At 34.6% G+C, this 12,438-nt stretch overlaps 1 protein-coding gene across 6 annotated transcripts in view; it reads right to left on the minus strand.

Annotated features, from left to right (window-relative positions):
* NEXN (nexilin F-actin binding protein) overlaps positions 1–12,438 on the minus strand; it is a 58,496-nt gene that overhangs the window by 22,209 nt on the left and 23,849 nt on the right. For 2 of the 6 annotated variants that reach the window (XM_061411515.1, XM_061411516.1), the window contains exons 3-8: positions 11,935–12,126; positions 11,652–11,730; positions 11,418–11,566; positions 2,044–2,085; positions 661–858; positions 391–567 (exon numbers count right to left, since the gene is read on the minus strand). In XM_061411515.1, coding sequence (XP_061267499.1) covers positions 391–567; positions 661–858; positions 2,044–2,085; positions 11,418–11,566; positions 11,652–11,730; positions 11,935–12,126 — 837 coding nt within the window. The remainder of the gene's footprint in view (positions 1–390; positions 568–660; positions 859–2,043; positions 2,086–11,417; positions 11,567–11,651; positions 11,731–11,934; positions 12,127–12,438) is intronic. The other 4 variants (XM_061411518.1, XM_061411519.1, XM_061411517.1 and 1 more) reach the window with 3 other exon arrangements.

Consider the following 12,438-nt stretch of genomic DNA (forward strand, 5'->3'; position numbering starts at 1 on the left):
GCAGACTGAACTAACAAAGAGTTGAATAATTATTCTGCTGAATAAATATTTTGTATATTTATAACAATTTATAAAAACTTGGAGAATATTAGATAAAATATCCCAAAATGAAAACTAGAACATAATATGGATGCATGTTATATATGGAATATATATACAGTTTCAAAATCAGACCCTTCTACATAGAAGATCTCCTTAAATTTATAGCAATGAACCTTTCCAAATCCAGCTACCTCCCTTAATATTGAATGCTTTACAGATAACATTTTTATAATATTATACATATAATTTATATAATATTGTAATATACATTATATATAATTATGTATTTTATAATTATGTATTATAATCCACATATATAAATGTTACATATACATCAGTTTGTTTTACCATTTGCCGCCTTGCTTCTTCAAAAGCACGCCTCTCTTCTTCTAAACGTTTTCTTGCTTCCTCCTCAGCTTGCTTCCTTCGGTTTTCTTGTCTTTGTCTTTCCAATTCTTCAAAAGTCAGTTTCAATTTTCCAGAAGAAAGTGATTCTTTTTTTGCCTCACTTTCTAGTTCATCATCCTAAGAAAACATAATGAAAACCTACCCGTTAATCATAAAAAGATATGATTTGACTCAACTTAACTTTTTATTTGTTCTTAAAAAAAAAATTACCATGACCAACGAAAGACACTTTGCTTCCTTGAGAGATCGGCGTTGCTCTTCACATCTTATTCTTTTATCTTCTTCATACTTGACCCTTTCCTTCTCTTCTCGTTCTTTTTCTATATCTTCAAAATTCTTTTTTATTTTTCCAGAGGTTTTGTGTGATTTGACAGGTACCACTGTTACAAGCAGTGACTCATCTCCTTCCTAATTTATAAAATAGGTGATTAGCATATTTCTTCCAAATCAAAATTTAGATTCCACGGGACATTACTTCCATCATTGGTGGATTTCATTACATTGCTATCAATGCTATGAAGAATAAAAATACAGTTTTTACAGATTTCTATTAAATAGCTCTTTCTCTGAATTCATTGTACATTATGAATTAATCTTACTGAAATCCATTGCTGACAAGGTTCTAGAAGCATCCTTTTTCCTAGAAGATGGTGTTAATACAGTGCTCAGATAAAACCATGTGACATTATCTAAATTTCGCTATCATGCACTCATCCCACAAAAGGTAATGTGCATGTGAGCATACTCTCAATCAATTTGATGGTGGATAGATTCAGTTTAAACACACAAGAAGGCTTTCTGCATTTGGCTTTTCTCTCCATGTAAGTTCTTAAATATTTAATAAAACCAACATTTAGCGAGGGAAAAAAAAAACAGTATTTCCAAGTGATCTAGAAAACATTTATATTATAGACAAAACTCTTTGGTATTTGGTCCTATTCACATATTCTTAAACTTGTTTTTGAAATTCATTTTAATTAGTTCTTTTATATCATCTATTACTGCCTCTGAACTTTTTTCAAAAACAAAGTGAAGAATTATAATTTGTAACACATGCCCCTTAAGTAAAACTGCTTCCAATTTATTTGTCTGTACGTCTAGGCACACGATCAAATTGATTGATATTTAACTTTGTATGTTAGATTAGAAGAGATCTAAAACTGTTGTGATTGTTGAACATTCCTTCATGGTAATAGATACTGTACTCTCTGCTAGCATGTAATAACCAAAACAAACTATCAGGAACTCTGAGGAAAGAAGACAAACGATGAAAAGAAACTGCGTTTTTCAACGTTAGCTTTCAAGAGTCTCAACTATTAGTAACAGTTCAAGAAATATATAGTCTTGGCAGAGTATTTCAAACTCAGACTTGTGCCTCCACTTGAACCATGAGAGCAAAAACATACTTTTCTCCATAAACACTAAGCTATAGTGTTTGAAAGTGCAAAAGTATGACCTTGCTTTGCAAAATATTTTTGTCCTTTTTCTTGTTGCTATATTCATAATAAAACTCTTTTAATTTTTTAATTGAAAGATTATTTGTGAACTGGATAATTTTAGGTGAATGTTTCATTAAAGGAAATGTCCATTTACCTCTGGTGCTGATTCAGTTTCCGTATTGTTTATGTCCTCAATCTATTGAATAAGAATTTCATATCATTACATTACATCAGATTTCTGCATTTTGCTTTAAACATATAACTGAAAAGTAATTTAGTTGTGATTTATGGTAAATTTTCAAAATTTAGAATTTTGGAAGTATTTTTGTGTTGCTCCAAATTAGCCAATTATGTCCTTTTAAATAGAGATTAAACCTTCTATTAGTTTTTGCATTTTGATATCAATATCTTGGGAACAGTACATTAAGAAAAAATTAAAATAAAGCCTACCTTTATAATTCTGGAATTTGAATAACGGACCAAGTTCTTATAACATGGCTGTGAGCTTACAACCAACAGTTATTAAATAAACAAGCAATTTAAACTGAGATACAGAAACATTTCTCCATTCTCTGCCACAATGAAAGGAAAAGCTATCATTAGCAACCATCATGACTATATTTTACAATACGGCCAAAATATAACTGACACAATAATAAAGTGCAGTGAAAGGTACAGGCTTTCACATGTCTAGTTTAGAAGGAAAAACAATCATAATTGTTTATTGTATATTTTGACCAGATCTATATAGGAAAGGCCCTCATTCCAAAGAAGGGAGCTCCATTTGGCCAATAAGATTAGCAGGCTAATGTACATAACAGAGTGAGAAATGACAGAAAGATGATTTAAATAGTACAATGTTTGAAGTCTCAGGAAAAAGAAACATAAACAATGGGAAAATGAAAAAGTTATATAGTAAAAATTCAAATTGTTTATTGTTTTAATTTGATTTCTAACACCAGTGAAAGAATCTGGAAGTAGTCTGTTCCTCACTCAGGCTAAGGGAATTCGGCTGTACCCTGCTCATACTAGGAACTGGGCTGGTTTAATCCCTATTCTCTCATCATCCCTCTTTTCTACAGTCTCTGTCAAGGGAGAAATTACCCATTTTATTAAGATATCAAATTTCTTGAAAAATAAATTATTCTGAACAAGTTGTTTTTTAAAAATAAATCTATTGTATATTTTAATAATTTATTTTAAATAGTTTTGTTCAGAATAATTTGCTTTGTTATGGAATTATCTATTATACTGATTTGCTGTGTAAATGATGAAACTTTTATTGAATGATAAATGATACTAAGAAAAATTTTAGTAGATCTATAATAAAATAATTATAAAATTATTTCCCTTCAAAAGAGTGATAATAATTACTCTACAATTTGTGTTAATCTCAATAAAAAGTTCTAGGAGGTATGGTGAGAAGTGAGAAATTGAGAGCATAGGGAAAAAAATTTAAATTTTTTAACCCCAGATTTCTTTTTCTTGGTGCTACCACCTTTTCAGATTTTTATTAGCTTGCAGTAGATAATAAACTATTGTGTTGGCCAAAAAATTCATTTGGGTTTTTCTGTAAGCTGGCTCTAGTAGCATTTAGTTGCCTTTAACTTCATTTGAAACAATTTTGTTAGATTGTATTGTGACAGTTGTCATATCTGCCTGCATTTTAAAAAACTTACCAAAATTGGTGAATTTCATGCAGCCATTTTAATATTGAAGGTGGAATAAAAAAATGCTTTATTATTTTGAGAAAGGTAAAAACACAACTGAAATGCACAAAAGACTTGTGCAGTGCATGGAGAAGGTGCTGACTGATGGAATCTGTCAAAAGTGGTTTTCGAAGTTTTGTGCTGGAGATTTCTTGCTGGATTATACTCCATGGTTGGGTAGACCAGTTAAAGTTGATAGTGATCAAATCAAGACATTAACTGAGAACAATCAGTCTTATACCATGAGTGAGATATTTGACATATTCAAAATATCCAAATCAAGCACTGAAAATCATTTATACCATCTTGGTTATGCTAATTGTTTTGATGTTTGGGTTCCACATAAACAACAACAACAAAATCTTCTTGACTATATTTCTGAATGTGATTCTCTACTTAAACGTAACAAAAAATGTTCCATTTTAAAAACAGATTTTGACAAGCAAAGAAAAATGGATACTGTACAATAATGTGGAATGGAAGAGATCATGGGGCAAGCAAAATGAACCACCACCAACCACACCAAAGGCTGGACTGACTTCCTTCCAAAGAAGGTGATGTTATATATATTGTGGGACTGGAAGAGAGTCCTCTATCATTAGCTCCTTCTGGAAAACAAAACAATTAATTCCAACAAGTACTGCTCCCAATTAAACCAACTGAAAGTAGCACTCCATGAAAGCCATCTGGAATTATACAACAGAAAATACATAATCTTCCATCAAGGTAACACAAGACTGCATGTTTTTTTAACGACCAGGCAAAAAGTGTTACAGCTTGGCTAGGAAGTTCTGATTCATCCACCATATTCACCAGCTGTTGCACCTTCAGGTTTCCATTTATTTTGGTTTTTAAAAGTTATCTTAATGGAAAAAACTTCAGTTCCCTGAAAGACTGTAAAAGGTACCTGGAAGAGTTGTTTGATCAAAAACATAGAAAGTTTTTGGAAGATGGAATTATGAAGTTGCCTGAGAAATGTAGTGGAATGAAATAGTGAATAGGTTGTTGAATAAAGTTCTTGGTGAAAATGAAAAATGTGTCTTTTCTTTATACTTTGAAACTGAAGGAACTTTTTGGCCAACCCAATATATTTGGAGGAGTTTTTCTTTGTTTGGTTCGGTGTTTTTTGTTTTTGCTTTCTTCTTTGCTCATTTTAAACCACTATCAAAACAACAAAAGACAGAATGTTTTTCATTGGGTTTCAACAAACAAGGAAAAAGATGAATTTGCCTAAGCATTCATGGTCTCAGTATATTCACAGAGAACTGAAACATTCAGTTCAATTATAGTGCTAGTTTTCAGAAGCTACCATGGAAGAGTTGCTTCCCAACTCTTTCTTTTGATTCATGGGGAAAAAAAACTCCTTTTGCTCCTTCCCAAATCAATTTCCTTGCTCCCTTTTTTCTGTAACAGCTCAGTCTCCCACCAATAACTTCTCTTTTTCTACTTTCATAGATGTTAACCTTGTCCATCAAAATACCCTAGAAGATAACTAGATTATACCAAATTAAGATCTCCCCCAAATTTTATTGGTGTTTGATTCCAACATGCTATATACAAAATATTTCTATTTTTAATTCATCATAATAAGAAGGGGACGACAGAGGATGAGATAGTTGGATGGCATCACCAACTCAATGGACATGAGTTTGAGCAAGCAAGCTCCAGGAGATGATGAAGGACAGGGAAGCCTGGTGTGCTGCAGTCCATGGGGTTGCAAGGAGTTGGACATGACTGAACAACAAAAATAATCTAAAATCTCAGAACTGGTAATTATTTCGAACATTACTCAGCTACTCATCTGACTCAAAAATCCTATCTATAGTAATGGACTTGTACAAGATGATTTTTCATTAAGACTCTTCTTAACTACCTATATCATGCTTTACTTCTTTTTTTTTTTAATTTTTTTTATTTTATGCTGCTGTTTATTAAAAATGTTTACCATAAACTATTTCCTGAATATTGCTATCATGGAGGTATTTGGGAATTTTAATATTATTTCTCCTAATGTTTGACATTTCATAGAAAGAGGAATCATAATTTCTATTTACTGCTATTTCATTGAAATGCTTTTTTTTTTCAAGTAAGCTGGTTTTTTTTTTTTTTTTTTTCCATGTGCGCTTGAGAAAAAGGTGAAATTCATTGTTTTGGGGTGAAATGTCCTATAGCTATCAATTAGGTCTAACTGGTCTATTGTATCGTTTAAAGTTTGTGTTTCCTTGTTAATTTTCTGTTTAGTTGATCTATCCATAGGTGTGAGTGGGGTATTAAAGTCTCCCACTATTATTGTGTTATTGTTAATTTCTCCTTTCATACTTGTTAGCATTTGTCTTACATACTGCAGTGCTCCCATGTTGGGTGCATATATATTTATAATTGTTATATCTTCTTCTTGGATTGATCCTTTGATCATTATGTAGTGACCTTCTTTGTCTCTTTTCACAGCCTTTGTTTTAAAGTCTAATTTATCTGATACGAGTATTGTGACTCCTGCTTTCTTTTGGTCCCTATTTGCATGGAAAATCTTTTTCCAGCCCTTCACTTTCAGTCTGTATGTGTCTCCTGTTTTGAGGTGGGTCTCTTGTAGACAACATATGTAGGGGTCTTGTTTTTGTATCCATTCAGCCAGTCTTTGTCTTTTGGTTGGGGCATTCAACCCATTTACGTTTAAGGTAATTACTGAGAAGTATGATCCCATTGCCATTTACTTTATTGTTTTGGGTTCGAGTTTATACACCATTTTTGTGTTTCCTGTCTAGAGAATATCCTTTAGTATTTGTTGGAGAGCTGGTTTGGTGGTGCAGAATTCTCTCAGCTTTTGCTTGTCTGAAAAGCTTTTGATTTCTCCTTCATACTTAAATGAGATCCTTGCTGGGTACAATAATCTGGGCTGTAGGTTATTTTCTTTCATCATTTTAAGTATGTCTTGCCATTCCCTCCTGGCTTGAAGAGTTTCTATTGAAAGATCAGCTGTTATCCTTATGGGAATTCCCTTGTGTGTTATTTGTTGTTTTTCCCTTGCTGCTTTTTAATATTTGTTCTTTGTGTTTGATCTTTGTTAATTTGATTAATATGTGTCTTGGGGTGTTTCTCCTTGGGTTTATCCTGTTTGGGACTCTCTGGGTTTCTTGGACTTGGGTGATTATTTCCTTCCCCATTTTAGGGAAGTTTTCCACTATTATCTCCTCAAGTATTTTCTCATGGTCTTTCTTTTTGTCTTCTTCTTCTGGAACCCCTATGATTCGAATGTTGTAGCCTTTAATATTGTCCTGGAGGTCTCTGAGGTTGTCCTCATTTCTTTTAATTCGTTTTTCTTTTATCCTCTCTGATTCATTTATTTCTACCATTCTATCTTCTAATTCACTAATCCTATCTTCTGCCTCTGTTATTCTACTATTTGTTGCCTCCAGAGTGTTTTTAATTTCATTTATTGCATTATTCATTATATATTGACTCTTTTTTATTTCTTCTAGGTCCTTGTTAAACCTTTCTTGCATCTTCTCAATCCTTGTCTCCAGGCTATTTATCTGTGATTCCATTTTAATTTCAAGATTTTGGATCAATTTCACTATCATTATTTGGAATTCTTTATCAGGTAGATTCCCTATCTCTTCCTCTTTTGTTTGGTTTGGTGGGCATTTATCCTGTTCCTTTATCTGCTGGGTATTCATCTGTCTCTTCATCTTGTTTAAATTGCTGAGTTTGGGAGTCCTTTCTGTATTCTGGCAGTTTGTGGAGTTCTCTTTATTGTGGCGTTTCCTCGCTGTGTGTGGATTTGTACAGGTGGCTTGTCAAGGTTTCCTGGTTAGGGAAGCTTGTGTCGGTGTTCTGGTGGGTGGAGCTGTATTTCTTCTCTTTGTTCAGTTGCGCTGTGGGGAGGGAGGGGAGGGATGCTGCAAACAAATAACACTGGCGTGGGCTCGCAGTGCCTCAGCCACACTGGGTCTGCCCCCGCTCACGGCGCGTGTAGCCTCCCTGCCCACACTGCTCGGGCTCTAGGTTGTTCCACCGGGAACAATCCGAGGCTGGCCCTGGGTTGCATGCACCTCCCAGGTCCAAGCCGCTCAGGTTCAGGCACTCAGGTAGTCCTCAGAGGCGCAGACTCAGTTGGGCCTGCGTTTTGTGCTCTTCCCAGGTCCGAGCAGCTCAGGTGATGAGGTGTTTGGCGAGCGCCAATGCTGCGACTTATCGCCTCCCCGCCACTCGGTTATCTGGGTGTAAAACCGGCGCACCTTCTCAGGCAGATGTTGACCGTCCAGACCCCCAATAAGTTTTAGTTAGCAAAGAAGCCAGTTTTATAGATAATGTCTCTCTGGGGCTGCGATTGCCCCCTTCGGGCTCTGGCTGCCTGCCACCGGAGGGGGAAGGTCTGCAGCCGGCTATCTCTGTTTAGTCCTTTGTTCCATGCGCGGGCTGGCGGTGTCTTAGGTTAGGGCTGGCTTTTCGCATGGTAGATATCCCACAGTCTGGTTTGCTAGCCCAAATTATTTCGCTCAGATAGTGCTCAGGGTATTCAGGCCTGATTCTTACTCTCAGCGATGCAGCCCGCGCCGTGCCTCCCTGCCCAGCCCCCGCTTGCTAATGGCGGATGCAGGCGTCTGCGCTGCTTCTCCGCTGGGGGAGTTACCGTAGGGCTCGCAATCTGCGAGTTTTAATTGTTTATTTATTTTTTCTCCCTGTTATGTTACCCTCTGTGCTTCCAAAGCTCGGCGCAGATTCGGCAGTGAGAAGGTTTCCTGGTGTTTGGAAACTTCTCTCTTTTAAGACTCCCTTCCCGGGACGGAACTCCGTCCCTCCCTCTTTTGTCTCTTTTATTGTCTTTAATATTTTTTCCTACCTCCTTTTGAAGAGTTGGGTTGCTTTTCTGGGTGCCTGATGTCCTCTGCCGGCTTTCAGAAGTTGTTTTGTGGAATTTACTCGACGTTTAAATGCTCTTTTGATGAATTTGTGGGGGAGAAAGTGTTTTCCCCGTCCTACTCCTCCGCCATCTTGGCGCCTCCCTCTACTTCTTATATTCAAAGATAGATTAAATTTTATTAGATTTGAGTGGAAAATATACTTAATTAGATTTTAAAATTAGATTTCCCATATTTACAAAGTGAAATTACTATTAATAGTTTATATTGCTCTACCTACATATTCTCAAATAATTCAATAGGCTAAAATTTTTATTAACCAAGATTCTCTTGCCATACAGTATCTATAGTTACTAAAATGGTTCTTTTTCAGGATTAGCTGTTTTCCATTTCTTTCTGAGTACCCTATGTCTTCATCAGATTCAAATTCACCTCTTCAACACATACATAGTTCTTTGTGAAGCCACTGCCTGCATATTCAGTTCATGGGGTTGTAGTGGGTCTCAAAGTCTAGTGTGTAATCAGTGCTTCTTGGAAGAGAACACAAGATTTCAAAGAAGTAGACTAACCCCATGTGTATACTCATTATTTCCTGCCAAGCACCATATATTTTAATTATATATTTTACTATAATTTTATTACCTTCTTTTACAATTTGTATTATAAATATAATTACATATAGTGATATGTTTTGTATTTATAACATATAACCTAAAATGTTCATTTTTTAATAATTGTGCCCCCTTCTGAAATTTCATTTAAAAATGAATCCTAATCTTTGATGACTGGAGGTGACAGAGGTAAAGTATACCATTCTCTCTTTACACAAAGAAATACAAAGTGATAAAATATAGAAAATCCCAATTCTTTTCTATAATTTCATCTGGCATATATCATTATTTGCCACCATACAAATGGCTACTTGTGCCATAAAAGTGGTTATTCACAAAGTCAGAGTAAATTTCCTTGACATGCAAATATGGCATATGCTTTGCCTTCTTTGTCATTTTTCTGTTTGTTTTGGGGTTTTTTGTTTGTTTGTTTGGCCATGCTGTACAGCTTGTAGGATCTTAATTCCTTGACCAAGGATTGAACCTGGACTCCCAGCAGAGAAAGTGCTGAGTCCTAATCACTGGACTGCCAGGGAAGTCCCTGTCACTTTTGTTCAGAAAAGTTGTAGGAACTGAAAGAAGCATAGCAAACAGATTTAAGACACTTAAAGGCAAAAAGGAGCCAAGTACAACCTCGCAATAAAAATGGTTATGAAAGAGACAATATACTGTGAACATTATGTTAGGATACTTGTTAAAATGTTGATGAGAGAAGGGAAAACTAAAATGGTTTCATGACATTTTATATATATGTACTACTATTTAGATGAAACATTCATTTATAGCCCACTTACTTTGTACCAGGCACTGTCCTAAATGCTTCCACTTATTAACTCATATAATCTTAATAAAACTCTGAGAGATAAATACCGTTATTGTACTAGTTTAGTTTCACTAAAATCAGTATGTTAATCATCTCTTTTGATCCTACAGTGTAGACAAGGTTAAAGTACATAAGCAATATAACTGTCTTCTGGCATTTTTTTCAACTCTATGACTACAGATCATTTATAATATAAAACAAATATCAATATATTAGAGAAATTTTGTGAACTGATCAGTTCTTTACTTAATAAAATGTTCATTTTGACTATTAGAATTTCAAGTTTCTATGTCATTACAATCATTAATCATTTTGAGAGATTAACTTTTTCTGGAACTTAGATCAGATTCTTGAGTATTTTAAAATCTTTACCAGCCTCTTAGTTCTCATCCTTTGAGCAGAAAGCTATGGTACATATACACAATAGAGTATTACTCAGCCATTAAAAAGAATACATTTGAATCAGTTCTAATGAGATGGATAAAACTGGAACCTATTATACAGAGTGAAGTAAGCCAGAAAGAAAAACACCAATACAGTATAGAAAGATGGTAACAATAACCCTGTGTACGAGACAGCAAAAGAGACACTGATGTATAGATCAGTCTTATGGACTCTGTGGGAGAGGGAGAGGGTGGGGAGATTTGGGAGAAAAGCATTGAAACATGTATAATATCATGCATGAAACGAGTCGCCAGTCCAGGTTCAATGCACGGTACTGGATGCTTGGGGCTGGTGCACTGGGACGACCCAGAGGGAGGGTAGGGGAGGGAGGAGGGAGGAGGGTTCAGGATGGGGAACGCGGGTATACCTGTGGCGGATTCATTTCGATATTTGGCAAAACTAATACAATATTGTAAAGTTTAAAAATAAAATTTAAAAAAAAATAAAGAAAATACATGCGAATTTTAAGTTCATTAAGAGATTCTATAAAATCATAGTAATAATGTCTTTCTTCTTCTAGTTTATTCTTCATGGCTATGGGCATCAGGAATGGCTAGTAAAGGACATGACTGTCACACCTATCTCCCCTCTCCTACCACCATCCCCAACTTGCTAATAATACCATTATTGAATAAAATGTGACTTAATTTTGTTACATGTTACAAATAATTGAGTAGGAAGATATTCTAATTAAGCCTTAGTGCTTGATAATATCCAGCAAGTATTTTTGATTGCTATTAAAAGATCAGCATTTTGTTACATGTCTGGATAATTTATGTGTGAATTTGCCTTATATCTTTGTAAAATTTCCTAATGTGTCAAGAAAAATACAGAATGTGGACAGAATAAGACAGTATATAACAAAAGTCATCTCAGTACTCAACCTTGAAATAGACACATTCTGCCCTTATCTTTCTAGGCATTCGATATTAAATATTGTGCTTAAGACCTTATTTTCATGCTAGCTGCTATTTAATAGGTTTATGTTATAGTAAAACACTTTGATTAGGCAACATACTGGTTAGTTTTATTCTGTACAATTAGTTTCTGCAGCAAATACTGACTGAATATCTATTGTATACCTGCTCAGCCCTTCTTGCTAATTCACGTTGTATCTTCCTCTTCTCTAAAAGGTCCTGCTCAATTCGGCGTTTTCGTTCCTCCTCCGTCCTCTTCCTTTGTTCCTCTTGTCTTTGTTTCTCCATTTCAGCAAATTTACCTTTAACAGTTCCTAAGAATATATGAAACAAGTTTGACATTTTGTTTTGTTTCTTTGTTTGCAGTTTTATTTACAGTTTACCCCTCAAGTGGCTTACCTGTTAGCTTTGGGACATAAGCCTTTTCTACTTTAGAAGATACCTCTTCTTCATCATCAGAAGCAAGCATTTCTTTAATCTAGATGGGTAAATAAATTAACATGAACATGTCAAAACTTCAGACTAAATCATATTATATGCAGAGTTTGAAATTAGCTTATAAATGCAGAAAATATTTTAAGTACAGTTAATATGAAATGTGGTTAATGTGAATAATAAATAAAATGTAAATTCAAATGGTGAAAATTTGCACAAGAATAAAATAAAAATAAAATAAAATAACCTCCTGCTTTCTCCTGTTCCATTCTCTCTCTCTAATATATTGTTCTTTTCTTCTTTGCTTTTCGTCTCTAGATCTCCTTTGATTTCTTTCTTCCCTTGCTCTCTGCATGGCTTCAAACTTATCCTTTACATCACCCTTGCCAAGTTTTGGCACATAGGTTTTTGGTATAGGTTTAGATGAAGAAAGCAGAATCTTCGTTAGAAGAAAATAAAGAGAAGAAAGTTAAAAAAAAATAAGAAAGGAAGAAATTAGGTAAAGATAGATCAGAATAAGCAATATCAGAAATATTTATCAAAACAGAATATAGAAATGAGTTTGAAACCTTTATTTGTATAAGAATCAGATTAGATACCTTCTAAAATCTAAGTATGAAAGATGATATTACAGAAAATATGAGAGTAAAAATGTTACTAATATATTGCAAGGAAGTCCCATTTTGTATGTGTTCCACTGAAGCTGAACGCTGGAAAAATATAAACTTTGAAGACTGCATTCCATTTCAAA

The sequence above is a fragment of the Bos javanicus genome, chromosome 3, assembly GCF_032452875.1.
Source record: "Bos javanicus breed banteng chromosome 3, ARS-OSU_banteng_1.0, whole genome shotgun sequence".
Lineage (NCBI taxonomy): Eukaryota > Metazoa > Chordata > Mammalia > Artiodactyla > Bovidae > Bos > Bos javanicus.